This window comes from Heptranchias perlo, chromosome 6 (assembly GCF_035084215.1).
Source record: "Heptranchias perlo isolate sHepPer1 chromosome 6, sHepPer1.hap1, whole genome shotgun sequence".
Taxonomy (NCBI): Eukaryota; Metazoa; Chordata; class Chondrichthyes; order Hexanchiformes; family Hexanchidae; genus Heptranchias; species Heptranchias perlo.
In genome coordinates, this window is record NC_090330.1 from 63,569,424 (window position 1) to 63,590,384 (window position 20,961).

The window sequence follows — 20,961 nt, forward strand, 5'->3', positions numbered from 1 at the left end:
GAGCTCCGACCACCTCTCCCCCACCCCCCCCCCCCCGAGCTCCGACCACCTCCCCCCCCCACCAACGAGCTCCGACCACCTCCACCCCCCCCAACAACGAGCTCCGACCACCTCCCCCCCCCCAACAACGAGCTCCGACCACCTCCCCCCGCCCTCCCCAACGTGCTCCGACCACCTCCCCCCGCCCCCCCCAACGTGCTCCGACCACCTCCCCCCGCCAACGATCTCCGACCACCTCCCCCCGCCCCCCCACGAGCTCCAAACAACTCCCCATGACTGAGCCCCTGATGATCGACCCCTCCCGATGACCGCTGCCGACCGTGATGACTCCCCCCAACGACTGACCCCCCCCCCCCCCGCCAACAACGACGGCCCCCCAACCCCGATCTGCTGGCATCTCCTCCCTGGCTGCTCTCCCGTCCGACTGACAGCCAGCCTACCAATCTGTCTGGCTGCCACGTGGGAAATCTACTGAAAAATACTGAAAGACGTCTTTACATCAAAATTGAGAAACCCATACTTCCGGGTTTCCTGTCTGCAAATTACCACGCCCCACCCCCGCTCAGCATTAAAATTTACCCCACTGTTATAAAGTCAGATATACATTATCTTTAATTGTTAGTTTCACACTAGTGGCCATGAGTGTTATGATTTAACATTCATGTCAACAATTATTTATCTGTGCCCACATTGCACTGTAAAATTGCTCACACAAAATACTAACTTGTGACAAATTTGTATGAGTGCTGTCAAACTCATCTAGCTTCCTGCAAGCTTCTGCCAAAGAAATGCGATGAATCGGATCCCAGAGTTTCTCCCGTTTTTCTTTCTGCAAACCAAAATCATAGTACATTCTTTTCAAATATTCTTTACCTTTGACACAAAGAAAGTGTAAAGCCATAAATATATGGCTTATTAACTAGTGAATCGTACAAGTGAAAGTATTTAAAGCAATTTTTAATACTGCACACAACAGCCTTACATAGAAACATAGAAAATAGGAGCAGGAGTAGGCCATTCGGCCCTTCGAGCCTGCTCCGCCATTCAATATGATCATGGCTGATCCTCTATCTCAATACCATATTCCCGCTCTCTCCTCATACCCCTTGATGCCTTTTGTGTCTAGAAATCTATCTAGCACCTGCTTAAATATATTCAGTGACTTGTCCTCCACAGCCTTCTGTGGTAGAGAATTCCACAAGTTCACCACCCTCTGAGTGAAGAAATTTCTCTTCATCTCAATCCTAAACATCCTACCCCGTATCCTGAGACTGTGACCCCTCGTTCTGGACCCCCCAGCCAGGGGAAACATTCTCCCTGCATCCAGTCTGACTAGCCCTGTCAGAATTTTATGTTTCAATGAGATCCCCTCTCATTCTTCTAAACTCGAGTGAATACAGGCCGAGTCGACCCAATCTCTCCTCATATGACAGTCCTTCCATCCCAGGATTCAGTCTGGTGAACCTTCGCTGCACTCCCTCTATGGTAAGTATATCCTTTCTTAGGTAAGGAGACCAAAACTGCACACAATACTCCAGGTGTGGTCTCACCAAGGCCCTGTATAACTGCAATAAGACATCCTTGCTCCTGTACTCAAATCCTCTTGCAATGAAGGCCAACATACCATTTGCCTTCCTAACTGCTTGCTGCATCTGCATGTTTGCTTTCAGTGACAGGTGCACAAGGACACCCAGGTCCCTTTGTACATCAACATTTCCCAATCTATCCCCATTTAAATAATACTCTGCCCTTCTGTTTTTCCTTCCAAAGTGGATAACTTCACATTTATCCACATTATACTGCATCTGCCATGTATTTGCCCACTCACTCAACATGTCTAAATTGCCTTGAAGCCTCCTTGCACCCTCCTCACAGTTCACAATCCCACCTAGTTTTGAGTCATCAGCAAACTTGGAAATATTACATTTGGTTCCCTCATCCAAATCATTGATATATATTGTGAATAGCTGGGGCCCAAGCACTGATCCCTGCGGTACCCCACCACTTACCTGTACCCTTTCCTTCAAGGCTTTAGGATAAAATTCATATCCATTTTTGAGACCAACATGATATTTTCCAGATGGATTTATCCAATTTTCAGGAATCTTTAAAAAAAAATTGAAGTGTACTTATAGTATATGAAGCATTATCTTGCAGTTTAATATGCAACTCACTAAAACTGACAGCTATGCATTCAAATTGGAATGAGCAAAGAAACTGTTTGTCTGCCTTTCTCTTTAATAGCACCTTTCACAGTCATGACGCTCAAAAGCACTTCAAAGCCAATGAAGTACTTTTGAAGTATAGTTATTGTTGTAATGTAGGGAAACCTGGCAGTCAATTTGCACAGAGCAAAATCCCACAAACAGCAATGAGAAAAATTACAAGATAATCTGTTTTTGATGGTGTTGGGATAAATGGTGGCCTGGACATCAAATAGTGCCATGGCATCTTTTATGTCCACCTGAAAGGGCAGACAGGGCCTCAATTTAACATCTCCTCCAAAAGACGGCACCACTGACAATACAGCACACTCTCAGTACTGCACTGAAATCTCAAGTCTTTGGAATGGGCTTGAATCCCACCCTCCGATTCAGAGGTGTGAGCAAAGGATGACACCTAATTTGTGTGTTTCTGTATTGCATGCATGCCCTCATAGGTGTTAGAAGTTAGAATCTGTCTCACGGGTATAAATATCGAACTTTGCTGTCAACAAAACACAGGTGAAATAATCAGCTGACTTCAAAATTTAACTGGTATTTGATTTTGAAAATTGAAGTAACATTAAATGAAGAAACATTTGCTCACATTCTCTTTCTCTCACCCCAACCCCTCTCTAACCCACCCTTCTCTCTGCACCCGCCCCCCTCCAAATAGGTGTAGGCAACAATCAGCATTGACATTTTCTAACTGTCTGCAAAACAAAGGCGAGATAAATAGTTGGCTTCTAAATTTAACTGGTAATTTGAACTAATAGTAACATGAAGACTCTCGCTCGACCTATCTCTTCCCTCAGATTAATACACTTTCTGAAGTTTATAGCATGCAAACAAGTTACAACAGGTATGTAATCATAACAGTCATTTTTATTAGTCTATCTTTCTCTCACACATCTTGTTTTTAAAAATAAACTCTTATAAGTTTATCACACTGCTTTTGAAATTTGTTCTCTGGTTTTTCAAAATTATTTGAAGAAAAGCTATAGAGTAGACCTAAAAAAAAATTTGATCAGTACAGCTGACTGAATAGTACTAAAGCATCCTGGGATATTAGGTACACTGAACATGCAAAAAGAGCACAATCCAATCTAGAGCACTAGCTCCGGGCAAAAATATCAAGTCCAAGGCCAGGCTTTTGAGAAAGGATGAGGCTATGAAGAAGTAAAACTTTAATGAAGATATTAAAAGTCAAAGAGACTACTCAATGAATAACTTTAGTCATGGTATACTATTCAGAAAATTACATATTTCACAACTTTTAAAGTAAAGGTTTAAACAAAATTTTAGAACAGTAGAAATTTCAGCTATTGAGAAAAAAAATGACAATGAAAAAAAATTTCAGAAAACACTGAGCACCTGCAGTGACCCACTGCCCAGATTGTGCAATCACAGTGTGATGTACTCTCACCATAAAATAGCAGTTGTTGTGTTTCATATAGTGACACGTTTAACACTGAAAATACCTATCACAGCACTGCCAACAGAAGTAACAGGTACCCCAGGTATTTATATAAAATTTTAATGTGGGCTGTACATTTCATATTAGTTGATCTCCCATGGCATTACCCATGGCAAGTCAGAGAATATTGTCAACCTCTTACTTGTTTCTGATGTCTTTGTATTACTGTTTCTCTATGTCTCTCTTATTCTGTATCTGTCTCTCTTCTCTCCTGCTTTTATCCCATTAACTCTTTTACTTATATCTCTGTTCTAATTCTCTCTGTCGTTCCTCTGGATGGAAAGTGGTGGACGGTACAGCATAGCAGGAAAAGGAACCATCAACGACTGCAAGCTGAATTTGGGTTGAGAATGGTGGGAGAATGTAGCCCTCAGTGGCTCCCTTCCAATCCCCTTCCCAATCACTTGTGCTTCCTCCCATCATGTTCCATACATCCTAAACTTCCCACCACCCCTTCACTACACTTACCTCCTCCCCTATGAACCATCCACTCAACCCTCAACTCATTTTCCTCCTCGCCTTTTCAAAATTCAACTCGTTTAAAAAAAAAAATCAAAATTAGTAATTTGTACAAAGTAAGCCTAATCGCTGGAACTATTTGGAACATTTAAACATTGTAACTTTTAGTATAGAATTAGTTATTTACTTTGTACTGTATACGATATGCATTACATATATGCACAGTGACTATATATAGCACAGTTAGTTTGAAGTTTATTACAAAGCAAGGGTACAGTCAATGGGACGAGGATGCTAAATCAAGATAACAAGGCTCGAGTACTTTGTGGGCATCTGAACCCTGACAACTACACACACAATGTTTATGCTGTTTTGAAATATAAATGGCACAAAAATTACAAACTTTTAAAAGTACCACATTATTACCTTAAGAGTCCTTCCTGAAAGGCCAATAATTTCCCCATCTTTTGGCTCCAATACAGTGGATGTGTTCACATCCCCACTGCCTGTGGTATCTATAATGCCAATAATTTTGGGCTTTCCATCACTTGTGACCTGTAAAGAAAGTTTATTTTCAGTTGAGCAATACCACAACTGATGGTAATCCTCATAATAGTAATTACTCTCAGCAAACAGCCACTTTACAGACAGCAGTATCTATTCTCAGCCATAATATATTATAATTTCCAAACACAGGAAATGCTTTGAAAAACCATGCAGCTCATTTCATTGTCTTTCAGCATGATTAACACTTATGTTAAAACATCAAATGTCCATCAGTAACACTTTTACGTAATACTATAGCCTCTTTTCAGTGATATGAACAGGCCGCCTATATGCCAGAATAAGTACACGCATACTTTTGCTTCACCAAACTTTTAGGATCAAAAGTAAAAGCAACAGATCATGTTGAGAAATATACAAGACTACATAAGTGCCTTTATAAAATAAGGTAAATCTCTGAAGATAGCATTTAGGGAGTCAGCAGTGGCAACAAAAGGCATGAAGGAAAGAGGTTACATATGCTGGACGTTCCATTCCCTTAAGCTCCTCACTTTTAAAAAATTTATTCCTGGGATGCAGGCATCGCTGGCAAGGCCAGCATTTATTGCCCATCCCTAATTGCCTTTGAGAAGGCGGTGGGGAGCCACCTTCTTGAACCGCTGCAGTCCGTGTGATGAAGGTACTCCCAAAGTACTGTTAGGAAGGGAGTTCCAGGATTTTGACCCAGTGACGATGAAGGAACAGAAATATATTTCCAAGTCAGGATGGTGCGTGACTTGGAGGGGAACGTGCAGGTGGTGTTGTTCCCATGTGCCTGCTGCCCTTGTCCTTCTAGGTGGTAGAGGTCACGGGTTTGGGAGGTGCTGTCGAAGCAGCCTTAGAGAGTTGCTGCAGTGCATCCTGTGGATGGTACACACTGCAGCCACTGTGCGTCAGTGAATGTTTAAGCTGGTGGATGGGTGCCAATCAAGCCGGCTGCTTTGTCCTGGATGGTGTCGAGCTTCTTGAGTGTTGTTGGATCTGCACTCATCCAGGAAAGTGGAGAGTATTCCATCACACTCCTGACTTGTGCCTTGTAGATGGTGGAAAGGCTTTGGGGAGTCAGGAGATTAGTCACTCGCCACAGAATATCCAGCCTCTGACCTGCTCTTGTAGCCACAGTATTTATGTGGCTGGTCCAGTTATGTTTCTGGTCAGTGACCCCCAAGATGTTGATGGTGGGGGATTCAGCGATGGTAATGCCGTTGAATGTCAAGGGGAGGTGGGCTGAGTTAAGCAATTACAAATGCCAAGTACGGGGGAAAGCTAGCTAAGAAATCTCCAACATGTACTCTTGCATACTTACTGGTAGTAGCCAACAGCAACATTAGCAGCTTCTTCCAGACAATGAAATTTGTAACTGCAAAATTAATGCATTTCTCTTTACCTGTTCGTCTGCAACTTCAAAGTAACTATTGTATGTGGAGTGATTTAGGACATCTTGAGAAACACGATATGGTAAAGTTCTTTATCGATAACATATTCTCCCATTAGTAACCTGTTTTAACTACTTAGATCACCAAATAATTCCAATATTATTGTATTTTGATTTGTTATGGAAGTTAGAAAAAATTGTTTTAAACCCAATATTTTATGCAATATACTAAACATATTGAACTAATGGTGTGAAAAAAATCAGATGGCCTTGTGTAATTTCCTTTTATTAATGATGTGGAGATGCCGGTGATGGACTGGGGTTGACAATTATAAACAATTTTACAACACCAAGTTATAGTCCAACAATTTTATTTTAAAATCCACAAGCTTTCGGAGGCTTCCTCCTTCCTCAGGTGAATGTGGAACACAACTAACTCATTATTATGTACATGGGCATCAGCAAATTGGTCCTTGTGATCAGATAACAAGCTGGATTTTCCTGTGAAAATAACAGCGAGGCTAACAGTGCACACCGTTATTTCCGGTGACCACACATGTGCAGTTAAATGCGGAAATCCGGAAGTTACTGTACCAGATGCAACCCTCCTCCGCAAGCTGCGTGAGAACAGCATCTCGCCAGCTGGCTCTCCATTCAAATGAATGGAATGGCATGAAGTTCCTGCACTGCACTGATTGATATGAACTAATCGTGCTAAAAAAACGTACGTCAAGTCATTTTAAGTCGAAGCACCCTGTTAACGGTGTGGTAAGTCTTAATGGCACTGAAAATTAACTTTTACAAATTTAACATTTTATTTTTTGTTTCTTATCTCTGTTTCTTAATTCAATATTTCTTACCCTCTCTTTATTTCACTTTCTGTACCTGATTTGACATTGAATTCACTATTCTAACTTACACCTCCTGGTTCTGACTCTGCGTGGCTTATTAACATGCTTCAATCTGATTGGTTAATGGGATACACAGTTGCTTGTCCCATTCACACGGGTCCGAGATGCCCTGTAGTGGGCGCCACGTTGGATTGAGGAATGAGAGGAACTTGCTGTGCAAAAGCCCATGAAAAGTCTAAGGGCAAGTGCAAGTCCAATGGACGGCGCTGCTCACAGAAAAGGAGTTCATCATAACTGAATGTCCATAAATTCTAGTAATAACAAGATTCCACTTTATTTTTGTTCTCAAAAAGGAGGGTTGACAGGACCAAGAATGGAACATTTGACAAACATTTCTGCAAATGGCTACAGCATAAAGTATTGCATATTCAGATAATTTGCCCTCTAATGCAGTGTTCACAGTACAAAGCATCTTTTTGCATTTGAACATTCTTTTTTTTAATTCGTTCATGGGATGTGGGCGTCGCTGGCGAGGCCGGCATTTATTGCCCATCCCGAATTGCCCTTGAGAAGGTGTTGGTGAGCCACCTTCTTGAACCGCTGCAGTCCGTGTGGTGACGGTTCTCCCACAGTGCTGTTAAGAAGGGAGTTCCAGGATTTTGACCCAGCGACGATGAAGGAACGACGATATATTTCCAAGTCGGGATGGTGTGTGACTTGGAGGGGAACGTGCAGGTGGTGTTGTCCCCATGTACCTGCTGCTCTTGTCCTTCTAGATGGTAGAGGTCGCGGGTTTGGAAGGTGCTGTCGAAGAAGCCTTGGCGAGTTGCTGCAGTGCATCCTGTGGATGGTACACACTGCAGCCACTGTGCGCGGTGGTGAAGGGAGTGAATGTTTAGGGTGGTGGATGGGGTGCCAATCAAGCGGGCTGCTTTATCTTGGATGGTGTCGAGCTTCTTGAGTTGTTGGAGCCGCACTCATCCAAGCAAGTGGAGAGTATTCCATCACACTCCTGGCTTGTTCCTTGTAGATGGTGGAAAGGCTTTGGGGAGTCAGGAGGTGAGTCACTCGCCGCAGAATACCCAGCCTCTGACCTGCTCTTGTAGCCACAGTATTTATATGGCTGGTCCAGTTAAGTTTCTGGTCAATGGTGACCCCCAGGATGTTGATGGTGGGGGATTCGGCAATGGTAATGCCGTTGAATGTCAAGGGGTGGTGGTTAGACTCTCTCTCTTGTTGGAGATGGTCATTGCCTGGCACTTGTGTGGTGCGAATGTTACTTGCCACTTATGAGCCCAAGCCTGGATGTTGTCCAGGTCTTGCTGCATGCGGGCTCGGACTGCTTCATTATTTGAGGGGTTGTGAATGGAACTGAACACTGTGCAATCATCAGCGAACATCCCCATTTCTGACCTTATGATTCTTGATGATTGATAAAAAAAACAAGCCTTGTATTTATGCCACTCAGTTGTAAAATCTCGCTAGGAAATGTCATAATAAGAATAAAACCGGACAGACCACCCGGCATCGGACCACGAGGCACCGGACACGACAACGGCAAACCAAGCCCAGTCGACCCTGTAAAGTCCTCCTCACTAACATCTGGGGACTATGTGCCAAAATTGGGAGAGCTGTCCCACAGACGAGTCAAGCAACAGCCTGAAATAGCCATACTCACAGAATCATACCTTCCAGCCAACGTCCCAGGCTCTTCTATCACCATCCCTGACCCACCGGCAGGACAGACCTACCAGAGGTGGCGGTACAGTGATCTACAGTCAGGAGGGAGTGGCCCTGGGAGTCCTCAACATTGACTCCGGACCCCATGAAATCTCATGGCATCAGGTCAAACATGGGCAAGGAAACCTCCTGCTGATTACCACCTATCGTCCTCCCTCAGCTGATGAATCAGTCCTCCTCCATGTTGAGCATGACTTGGAGGAAGCACTGAGGGTAGCAAGGGCACAAAACGTACTCTGGGTGGAGGACTTCAATGTCCATCACCAAGAGTGGCTCGGTAGCACCACTACTGACCGAGCTGGCCGAGTCCTGAAGGACACAGCTGCCAGACTGGGCCTGCGGCAGGTGGTGAGCGAACCAACACGAGGGAAACACTCACTTGACCTCGTCCTCACTAATCTACCTGTCGCAAATGCATCTGTCCATGACAGTATTGGTAGGAGTGACCACCGCACAGTCCTCGTAGAGATGAAGTCCCGTCTTCACACTGAGGACACCATCCAATGCGTTGTGTGGCACTACCACCGTGCTAAATGGGATAGATTCAGAACAGATCTCGCAGCTCAAAATTGGGCATCCATGAGGCACTGTGGGCCATCAGCAGCAGAATTGTATTCAACCACAATCTGTAACCTCATGGCCCGGCATAGTCCTCACTCTACCATTACCAACAAGCCAGGGGATCAACCCTGGTTCAATGAGGAGTGTAGAAGAGCATGCCAGAAGCAGCACCAGGCGTACCTAAAAATGAGGTGCCAACCTGATGAAGCTACAACTCAGGACTACATGCATGCTAAACAGCGGAAATAACATGCTATAGACAGAGCTAAGCGATTCCACAACCAACGGATCAGATCAAAGCTCTGCAGTCCTGCCACATCCAGTCGTGAATGGTGGTGGACAATTAAACAACTATCGGGAGGAGGAGGCTCTGCAAACATCCCCATCCTCAATGATGGCGGAGTCCAGCACATGAGTGCAAAAGACAAGGCTGAAGCATTTGCAACCATCCTCAGCCAGAAGTGCCGAGTGGATGATCCATCTCGGCCTCCTCCCGATATCCCCACCATCACAGAAGCCAGTCTTCGGCCAATTCGATTCACTTCACGTGATATCAAGAAACGGCTGACTGCCCTGGATACAGCAAAGGCTATGGGCCCCAACAACATCTCGGCTGTAGTGCTGAAGTCTTGTGCTCCAGAACTAGCTGCGCCTCTAGCCAAGCTGTTCCAGTACAGCTACAACACTGGCATCCACCCAACAATGTGGAAAATTGCCCAGGTATGTCCTGTCCACAAAAAGCAGGACAAATCCAATCCGGCCAATTACCGCCCCATCAGTCTACTCCCAATCATCAGCAAAGTGATGGAAGGTGTCGTCGACAGTGCTATCAAGCGGCACTTACTCACCAATAACCTGCTCACCGATGCTCAGTTTGGGTTCCGCCAGGACCACTTGGCTCCAGACCTCATTACAGCCTTGGTCCAAACATGGACAAAGGAGCTGAATTCCAGAGGTGAGGTCAGAGTGATGGCCCTTGACATCAAGGCAGCATTTGACAGAGTGTGGCACCAAGGAGCCAGAGTAAAATTGAAGTCGATGGGAATCAGGGGGAAAACTCTCTAGTGGCTGGAGTCATACCTAGCACAAAGCAAGATGGTAGTGGTTGTTGGAGGCCAATCGTCTCAGCCCCAGGGCATTGCTGCAGGAGTTCCTCAGGGCAGTGTCCTAGGCCCAACCATCTTCAGCCGCTTCATCAATGACCTTTCCTCCATCATAAGGACAGAAATGGGGATGTTTGCTGATGATTGCACAGCGTTCAGTTCCATTCACAACCCCTCAAATAATGAAGCAGTCCAAGCCCGCATGCAGCAAGACCTGGACAACATCCAGGCTTGGGCTCATAAGTGGCAAGTAACATTCGCGCCAGATAAGTGCCAGGCAATGACCATCTCCAACAAGAGAGAGGCTAACCACCTCCCCTTGACATTCAATGGCATTACCATCGCCGAATCCTCCACCATCAACATCCTGGGGGTCACCATTGACCAGAAACTTAACTGGGCCAGCCATATAAATACTGTGGCTACAAGAGCAGGTCAGAGGCTGGGTATTCTGCGGCGAGTGACTCACCTCCTGACTCCCCAAAGCCTTTCCACCATCTAGAAGGAACAAGTCAGGAGTGTGATGGAATATTCTCCACTTGCTTGGATGAGTGCAGCTCCAACAACACTCAAGAAGCTCGACACCATCCAAGATAAAGCAGCCCGCTTGATTGGCACCCCATCCACCACCCTAAACATTCACTCCCTTCACCACCGGCGCACTGTGGCTGCAGTGTGTACCATCCACAGGATGCACTGCAGCAACTCGCCAAGGCTTTTGCGACAGCACCTCCCAAACCCGCGACCTCTACCACCTAGAAGGACAAGGGCAGCAGGCACATGGGAAAAACACCACCTGCACGTTCCCCTCCAAGTCACACACCATCCCGACTTGGAAATGTATCGTCGTTCCTTCATCGTCGCTGGGTCAAAATCCTGGAACTCCCTTCCTAACAGCACTGTGGGAGAACCTTCACCACACAGACTGCAGCGGTTCAAGAAGGCGGCTCACCACCACCTTCTCAAGGGCAATTAGGGATGGGCAATTAATGCCGGCCTCGCCAGCGACGCCCACATCCCATGAACGAATAAAAAAAAAACATAAGGGGGCCATTCAGTCCATTGTGCATGTGCCGACACTTTGAAAGAGCTGTCCAATTAGTCCCATTCCCGTGCTGTTTCCCCATAGCCCTGCTAATGTTTCTTTTTCAAGTATTTATCAAATTCCCTTTTGAAAATTATTAGTGAATCTGCTTCCACCACACTTTCACATCGTGAATTCCAGATCATAACTCGGTGTGTAAAAACTCATCACACCTATGGTTATTTTGCCAAAGAAGGAGACAGAAAGCAGGAAACTACAGGCCAGTTAGCTTAACATTTGTCATAGGGAAAATGCTAGAATCTATTTCTAACGCGGTTATAGTAGGGCACTTAGAAAATCTCAATGCAATCAGGCAGAGTCAACACGGCTTTGTGAAAGGGAAATCGTGTTTGACTAATTTATTAGAGTTCTTTGAGGAAGTAACAAGCAACGTGGATAAAGGGGATCCTGTGGATGTGGTGTACTTGGATTCCCAGAAGGCTTTTGACAAGGTGCCATATCAAAGGCTACTCCACAAAATAAGAGCTCATGGTATAGGGGGTAACATATTAGCATGGATAAAGGATTGGTTAGCTAACAGGAAACAAAGAGTAGGCATAAATGGGTCATTTTCAGGTTGGCAAGATGTAACGAGTGGAGTGCCACAGGGATCAGTGCTGGGGCCTCAACTATTTACAATCTATATCAATGACTTGGATCAAGGGACCGAATGTATGGTGGCTAAATTTGCTGATGACACAAAGGTAGGTAGGAAAGAAAGTTGTGAAGAGGACATAAGGAGTCTGCAAAGGGATATAGATAGGTTAAGTGAGTGGGCAAATATTTGGCAGATGGAATATAATGTGGGAAAATGTGAACTTGTCCACTTTGGCAGGAGGAATAGAAAAGCAGCATATTATTTAAATGGAGAGAGATTGCAGAACTCTGAGGTACAAAGGGATCTGAGTGTCCTAGTACATGAATCACAAAAAGTTAGTATGCAGGTACAGCAAGTGATTAGGAAGGCAATTGGAATGTTGTCATTTATTGCAAGGGGAATGGAATACAAAAGTAGATGTTTTGCTACAGTTGTACAGGGCATTGGTGAAATCACATCTAGAATATTATGTGTAGTTTTGGTCTCCTTATTTAAGAAAGGACATAATTGCTTTGGAGGTGGTTCAGAGAAGGTTCCTGGGATGAGGGGGTGATGTTATGAGGAAAGGTTGGACAAGTTGGGCCTGTATACACTGGAATTTAGAAGAATGAGAGATGATCTTATTGAAACATAAGATCCTCAGGGGACTAGAAGGGGTAGATGCTGAAAGGATGCTTCCCCTTGTGGGAGAGACTAGAACTAGGGGCCACAGTTTAAAAATAAGTGGTCTCCCATTTAAGATGAAGATGAGGAGAAATTTTTTCTCTGAGGGTCGTGAGTCTGTGGAACTCCCTTTCCCAGAGAGCGGTGGAGGCAGGGTCATTGAATATTTTTAAGGCTGAGTTAGATAGATTCCTGATTAACAAGGGAGTCAAAGGTTATAGTAGGTAGACGGGAAAGTAGGGTGGAGGTCACAATCAGATCAGCCATGATCTTATCAAATGGCAGAGCAGGCTCGAGGGGCCGAATGGCCTACTCCTGCTCATAATTCGTATGTTCGTATTTTAAATCTGTGAATTCTGGTTGCCTTACCAACCCTCCTGCCAGTGGAAACAGTTTCTCCCTATTTACTCTATCAAAACCCTTCAGAATTTTGAACACCTCTATCGAATCTCCCCTTAATCTTCTCTGCATCCTCTCCAAGGCCTTGACATCCTTCCTAATATGTGGTGCCCAGAATTGGACACAATACTCCAACTGAGGCCTAACCAGTGATTTATAAAGGTTTAGGTTAACTTCCTTACTTTTGTACTCTATGCCTCTATTTATAAAGCCTAGGTAGGTTTGCCAACTCTGACTGGAGGCAGTCCTGGAGGTTTGATCATGTGACATTCTCTCGGGGTTGGGGGGGGGGGGGGGTGGTGGAGGGAGGCCACAGGGGTCATTCCGGGAAGGTTGGGAACCTTATCAGGACCCCGTACACTTTTTTTTTTAAATAGCCTTATCAACTTGTCCCGCCACCGTCAAAGATTTGTGCATTTGAATACCCATGTGTCTCAGTTCCTGCACCTCCTTTAAAATTGTACCATTTAGTTTATATTGCTTCTCCTCGTTCTTCCTTCTAAAATGCAACACTTCACACTTCTCGGGTACAGTCTAGGTACATTCCCACGAGGAGGAAAGGTATGGCAACCAAAGCCAGAACTCCCTGGATGGCGAAAGAGATAGAGTAAGATGGAGCAGGAAAAGGGGGCATATGACAGATGTCAGGTTGATAATATAAGTGAGAACCAGGCTGAATATAGAAAGTACAGAGGACAAGTGAAAAAGGAAATAAGAGGGACATAAGAGTGTATGAGAATAGACTGGCAGCCAACATAAAAGGGAATCCAAAAGTATTCTATAGGCATATAAATAGTAAACAGGTAGTAAGAGGAGGGGTGGGGCCGATTAGAGATCAAAAAGATCGATGCATGGAGGCAGGGGGCATGGCTGAGGTACTAAATGAGTACTTTGCATCTGTCTTTACCAAGGAAGAAGATGCTGCGAAAGTCACAGTAAAAGAGGAGGTAGTTGAGATACTGTATGGCGTAAAAATTGATAAAGAGGAAGTACTAGAAAGGCTGGAGATAAATCACCCAGTCCGAATGGGATACATCCTAGGCTGCTGAGGGAAGTCAGGGTGGAAATTGCAGAGGTGCTGGCCGTAATCTTTCAATCTTCCTTAGATATGGGGGTGGTGCCAGGGGACTGGAAAATTGCAAATGTTACACCCTTGTTCAAAAAAGGGTGCAAAGATAAATCTGGCCATTACAGGCCAGTCAGTTTAACCTCGGTGGTGGGGAAGCTTTTAGAAACGATAATCCGGGACAAAATTAATAGTCACTTGGACAAGTGTGGATTAATAAAGGAAAGCCTGCACGGATTGGTGAAAGGCAAATCGTGTTTAACTAACTTGATTTCGTTTTGTTGATGAGGTAACAGAGAGGGTTGATGAGGGCAATGCGGTTGATGTTGCATGTATGGACTTTCAAATTTAACGCAGAAAAGTGTGAAGTGATACATTTTGGCAGGGAAAATTAGGAGAGGCAATATAAACCAAATGGTACAATTCTAAAGGGGGTGCAAGAACAAAGAGACTGGGCACAAATCTTTGAAGGTGGCAGGACAAGTTGAGAATGCGGTTAAAAAAGCGTATGGGATCCTGGGCTTTGTAAATAGAGGAATAGAGTACAAAAGCAAGGAAGTCATGTTGAACCTTTATAAAACACTGGTTTGGCCACAGCTGGAGTATTGTGTCCAATTCTGGGAAGGATGTGAAGGCCTTAAAGAGGATGCAGAGAAGATTTACTAGAACGGTTCCAGGGACGAGGGACTTCAGTTACGTGGATAGACTGGAGAAGTTGGGGTTGTTCTCCTTAGAGCAGAGAAGGTTAAGAGGAGATTTGGTGGAAGTGTTCAAAATCAGGGTTTAGATAAAGTAAATAAAGAGAAACTGTTCCCATTGGTGGAAAGGTCGAGAACCAGAGGACACAGATTTAAGGTGATTGGCAAAACAACCAAAGACAACATGAGGAGAAACTTTTTTTTAACGCAGTGAGTAGTTATGATCTGGAATGCGCTGCCTGAAAGGGTGATGGAAGCAGATTCAATCGTGGCTTTTAAAAAGGAACTGGATAAATACTTGAAGGGAAAAAATTTGCAGGGCTACGGGGAAAAAGCGGAGGAATGGGACTAACTGGATTGCTCTTACAAAGAGCCGGCACGGGCTCGATGGGCCTCCTTCTATGCTGCAACCATTCTATGATTCTCTGCATTAAATTTCAACTGCCACGCGTCTGCCCATTTCACCAGTCTGTCTATGTTCTCCTGATGTCTGGTACTATCCTCCTCACTGTTTACTACATTACCGAGTTTTGTGTCATTTGCAAACTTTGTAACTGTGCCCACCCTCCCTCGAGGTGCCCGATGTCTCTCATTTGTCACACTGCTTGTCCGACATCCACTACTGGATGAGCAAAAATTTCCTCCAACTAAATATTGGGAAGACCGAACCCATTGTCTTTGGTCCCCACCGCAAACTCCATTCCCTAGCCACTGTCTGAGGCTGAACCAGACCATTCGCAACCATGGCATTCTATTCGACCCGGAGATGAACTTCTGACCGCATATTCGCTCCATCACCAAAACTGCCTACTTCCACCTCAGTAACATCGCCTGTCTCCGCCCCTGCCTCAGCTCATCTGCTGCTGAAACCTTCATCCATGCCTTTGTTACCTCTAGACTGGACTATTCCAATGCTCTCCTAGCCAGCCTCCCATCTTCAACCCTCTATAAACTTGAGCTCATCCAAAACTCTGCTGCCCGTATCCTAAGTCGCATTCTCCCATCACCCGTGTGCTTGCTGACCTATAGTGGCTCCCAGTCCGGGAATGGTTCAGTTTTAAAATTCTCATCCTTGTTTTCAAATCCCTCCCTGGCCTCGCCCTTCCCTTTCTCTGGATCTCAGTGGCTAGGGAATGGAGTTTGCGGTCGGGACCAAAGACAATGGGTTCGGTCTTCCCAATATTTAGTTGGAGGACATTTTTGCTCATCCAGTAGTGGATGTCGGACAAGCAGTGTGACAAATGAGAGACATTGGGCACCTCGAGGGAGGGTAGGCACAGTTACAAAGTTTGCAAATGACACAAAACTCGGTAATGTAGTAAACAGTGAGGAGGTTCAGAGAAAGGTTTCTCAGCCCTACAAGATCTTTGCGCTCCCCCAATTTTAACCGCTCCACCATCGGCGGTTGTGCCTTCAATTGCCTAGGCCCTTAGCTCTGGAATTCCCTCCCTAAACTTGTCCACCTCTCGACCTCTCTCCTCCTTTAAGACGCTCCTTAAAACCTACCTCTTTGACCAAGCTTTTGATCACCTGTCCTGATACCTCCTTATGTGGCTCGGTGTCAAATTTTGTTTGATAACGCTCCTGTGAAGCACCTTGGGACGTTTTACTACGTTAAAGACGCTATATAAATGCAAGTTGATGTTGTATACTCAAGTCCAGGTCATTAATATATATCAAAAAGAGCAGTGGTCCTAGTATCAACCCCTGAGGAACACCACTGTAAACTTCCCTCCAGTCTGAAAAATAAATGTTCACCACTACTCTCTGCTTTCTGTCTCTTAGCCAATTTTGTAGCCACGCTGCCACTGCCCCTTTAATAAGAACATAAGAAATAAGAGCAGGAGTAGGCCATATAGCCCCTTGAGCCTCCTCTGCCATTCAATAAGATCATGGCTGATCTTTGACCTCAACTCCACTTTCCCGCCCGATCCCCATATCTCTTGATTCCCTTAAGGGTCCAAAAATCTATCGATCTCAATCTTGAATATACTCAACGAATGAGCATTCACAGCCCTCCGGGATAGAGAATTCCAAAGATTCACCACCAAGTGAAGAAATTCCTGCTCATCTCAATCCTAAATGTCTGATCCCTTATCCTAAGACTATGTCCCCTAGTTCTAGACTCTCCAGCCAGGGGAAACATCCTCTCAGCGTCTACCCTGTCAAGCTCTCTTAGAATTTGATGTTTCAATGAAATCGCCTCTCATTCTTCTAAACTCCAGAGAGTATAGGGCTATTTTATTCAATCTTTCATTAGGACAACCCTCTCATCCCAGGAATCAATTTAGTGAACCTTTGTTGCACCGCCTCTAAGGCAAGTATATCCCTCCGAAGGAAAGGCAACCAAAACTGCACACAGTTCTCCTGGTCTCACCAAAGCCCTGTACAATTGCAGCAAGACCTCCTTACTCTTGTACTCCAACCCCCTAGCAGTAAAGGTCAACATACCATTTACCTTCCTAATTGCTTGCTGTATATGCATGTTAACTTTCTGCATTTTGTGTACAAGGACACCCAAATCCCCATGAACACCAACATTTAATAGTTTCTCACCATTTAAAAAATAATCCGTTTTTCTATTTTTCCTACCAAAGTGAATAAGCTCACATTCCCCACATTATATTCCATCTGCCACCTTCTTGCCCACTCACTTAACTTATCAATATGCCTTTACAGACTCTTTGCGTCCTCCTCACAGCTTACTTTCCCACCTAGCTTTGTATCGTCAGCAAACTTGGATACATTACACTCGGTCCCTTTATCTAGGTCATTAATATAGATTGTAAATAGCTGAGGCCCAAGCACCAATCCCTGCTGCACCCCACTACTTACAACCTGCCATCCCAAAAATGACCGGTTTACTCCTACTCTCTGTTTTCTGTCCGTTAACCAATTCTCAATCCATGCTAATATATTACCCCCAATCCCATGAGCCCTAATCTTGTGTAACTATCTCTTATGTGGCACCTTATCGAATGCCTTTTGAAAATCCAAATATACTACATCCACTGGTTCCCCCTTTTCTACCGTAAGTTACACCCTCAAAAAATTCTAATAGATTTGTCAAACATGATTTCCCTTTCATAAAACCGTGTTGGTTCTGCCTAATAATATTATGATTTTCTAAGTGCACTGTTACTACGTCCTTAATAACAGATTCTAGCATTTTCCCTACTACTGATGTCAGGCTAACTGGCCTATAGTTCCCTGTCTTCTCTCTCCCTCGGGGTTACATTTGCTACCTTCTAATCCATGGGGTCCCTTCAAGAACCCAGGGAATTCTGGAAGATCAAAACCAATGCATCCACCAACTCTGCAGCCACCTCTTTTAAAACCTTAAGATGTGCAGCTCGAGCTCCGGCTCACGTTCTATTTCTATCCCATCCAGCGGAGAACAATCAACGGACACACACACACACACACACACACACACACACAGACAGAAGAGGAGTGAATCAGCTGCTGATGCTGGACGACGGAGGAGAGGCATTGAGAGGAGGATGGTGTGGTCAACTGTGTCAAAGGCTACAGACAGATTGAGAAGGATGAGGAGGGATAGTTTACCATGGTCACAGTCACATAGGATGTCATCTGTGACTTTGGTGAGGGCTGTTTCAGTGCTGTGGCAGGGGCGAAAAGCTGATTGGAGGGGTTCAAACATGAGTTGCGAGAAAGATGGACACGGATTTGAGAGGCGACAACACGATCAAGGACTTGAGAGGAAAGGGAGGTCGAAGATGGTGGCAGTAGTTTTCAAGGACAGAGGGATCAAGGGTGGGTTTTTTTGAGGGGGGGGGGGGGGGGGGGGGGAGATTCCATTCACAACTTACCATAGAAACTCATTGGTGAATTTATTATTAAAAAATGATTTAAGACTGATTTTCAAATTTTGCTTTTCTAAGTATCTTTCACAGTCATTATATCCTGTGTCAGTTGCATGACAATAGCTTGATTGAGCAAACATAATTGTGTATATGGCACCATTTCCAGTTCCGAGAGCTCATGTGCTTAATAAGTGTAAAACATTTTAAAAATGGATTTGGGCCATGCCTTCTAATTAAATAACAATTTGAAATGTGTTTACATGATTGAGATGAAAAATATTGTCGTAACTAAATAGACCCAGGTATATTGGACATTGCATTGACTGATCTAATTTATTAATGCAAACCCTTCTTCACCGCACCATGAACAATTTTTAAATTTGATCATGACTGGAAGAAGGTTGTAGAGATTGATGTCCTTGGCCAGCCCCAGTAATAAATAGCACTCGTAGAAGAAATGTGTATTGTAATGATGGGTTACTTGTGCCAAGTCTCAAGTGACCTCAACACAGTCTTACCTTAATACCCTACCAATTTCATTTAAAAAAATAACTTAATCAACTTAAATGCGGTTTTGTCCCCTTTGTATGTGTAGTTCACAGCTGCATTCCTAATTGGCACTATCCATTTAATGGATATCCCTAATCTATAGGCGGTTGCCACTTCGGAAAGATGTCACCTTCCCCTTCGCTTTTTAACTTACCAGACGACAGGGGCAGGGGGAAGAAGGTGGCATAATATTCTGTGGAACTGGAAAAAAATTAATACTTAATTTATATAGTGGGGTCACATCGAAACATGCAGGGTCTGTTTATTCCAAATAGTCTAAAGTCATTCCTTTATTGGAGAATGGGAGATCGATTATGCTTCCACTGGCCATTACAAAAAAGTTATAAAGGCACAATCAAGGATAAAATCATTTACAGAACCTTTAAATATTGCACATCAAAGTGCTACTGTGATGCCTTTGGAGTCCTTTGAAACCTCGCTAAGAAATAATTGGGTGAATCGGAAAATGATTTATACCGCAAGTTGCACTTGAGATCAGCCATCAAATTGGGGTTGTTCATTGTCAAAGTACTACCTATCACTCCTGAGAAAAGCCAAGACGCCCAGAGTTTGCGGACTTTCACTTGAGAATTGGCACAAGTAACGCATCATTACAATACACATTTCTTCTTCGAGTGCTATTTATTACTGGGGCTGGCCATTACAAAAAAGTCATGATCAAATTTAAAAATTGTTCATGGTACGGGGAAGAAGGGTTTGCATTAATAAATTAGAACAGTCAATGCAATGTCCAATATACCTGGGTCTATTTAGTTACGGCTCCATTATGCTAATTAAGTGGGACAATATTAAAACGAGTGAATAATTGTGCAGGAATTAATAACCCCACTAACAGTTATTAGTGAGAGCAAAGTGTTGAATTGGTAAATTTGAAACAGGCCAACTCATAGTTTTGATCATTCCCACTTCTAGCCTCCCAATAATTTATAAACATAAATTCAGATACTATCTTAAATACACAAAACATAACGTGTAAAGTTTTCCGTTGCTAAATGAATTAAATAGTTGATCGATTATATGTTGTATTAGAAGTCTACACGGCTGTTTGGCTGAGCGGCTCGAGTCTGCGGGGCCTCCAACGCGAGAGGTGTTCTCTTTTCAGTGTGCTGAGTAAGGGAGCCTGAGGCTTCGCAAGGCCTGAAATACAATCGCTTGTCATTACCTGCAGTCCTTGTGCTCCGGGATCCACCCCTGTGTCTAAGACAGCGATGAGAACCCCCCTGCCGTCGTACTCTGGGTACCGGGAGAGGAAAGACGCAGCGCCGGTCTCTTTCTTCGGCAAAAGACCCTGATAAGGAAAAGAGTCATCGAAATGAGCAGCCATGACTCGACTCAGTCTGATGTGCAGCTCGAGCTCCGGCTCACGTTCTATTTCTGTCCCGTCCAGCGGAGAACAATCGACGGGGTCACACACGGAAGAGGAGTGAATCAGCTGCTGAGAATGTCAAGAAAAATAGGAGACGCACTGAAAGTTGCACACTACTCTGTGAGATCAGTTTAAGATTCAAATATTTTTGAAGGCAAATGGTTATTTTAAAAAGTAGAAACTTGGAAACATTTTATTGCAACAGCCAATTTTTTAAAAAAATGCAACGCCAAATATATCAACGAGAATGTGCTTTAAACCTATTTGCTTCACGATTTCTGAAACATATAGCCTATAAGCAAAACGTAAATAAGACCTGCGATCAGTGGAGGGAGATAATATTTTGTTTCCTGGGAGTGATATAAAATAGTTGGCAATTC

The 20,961-nt window shown here is 44.2% G+C and overlaps 1 protein-coding gene across 5 annotated transcripts in view; it reads right to left on the reverse strand.

Annotated features, from left to right (window-relative positions):
- tpp2 (tripeptidyl peptidase 2) overlaps positions 1–20,620 on the reverse strand; it is a 145,853-nt gene extending 125,233 nt beyond the window's left edge. For 2 of the 5 annotated variants that reach the window (XR_010963287.1, XR_010963286.1), the window contains exons 1-4: positions 20,378–20,620; positions 4,564–4,692; positions 2,010–2,105; positions 725–829 (exon numbers count right to left, since the gene is read on the reverse strand). Coding sequence is in view for 3 of the 5 variants with exons in the window: in XM_067986425.1 (XP_067842526.1) it covers positions 725–829; positions 2,010–2,105; positions 4,564–4,692; positions 20,378–20,539 (492 nt within the window). In the remaining 2 variants the exon portion in view is untranslated. The remainder of the gene's footprint in view (positions 1–724; positions 830–2,009; positions 2,106–4,563; positions 4,693–20,377) is intronic. The other 3 variants (XM_067986426.1, XM_067986424.1, XM_067986425.1) reach the window with 2 other exon arrangements.
- Between the last annotated feature and the right edge of the window lie 341 nt (positions 20,621–20,961).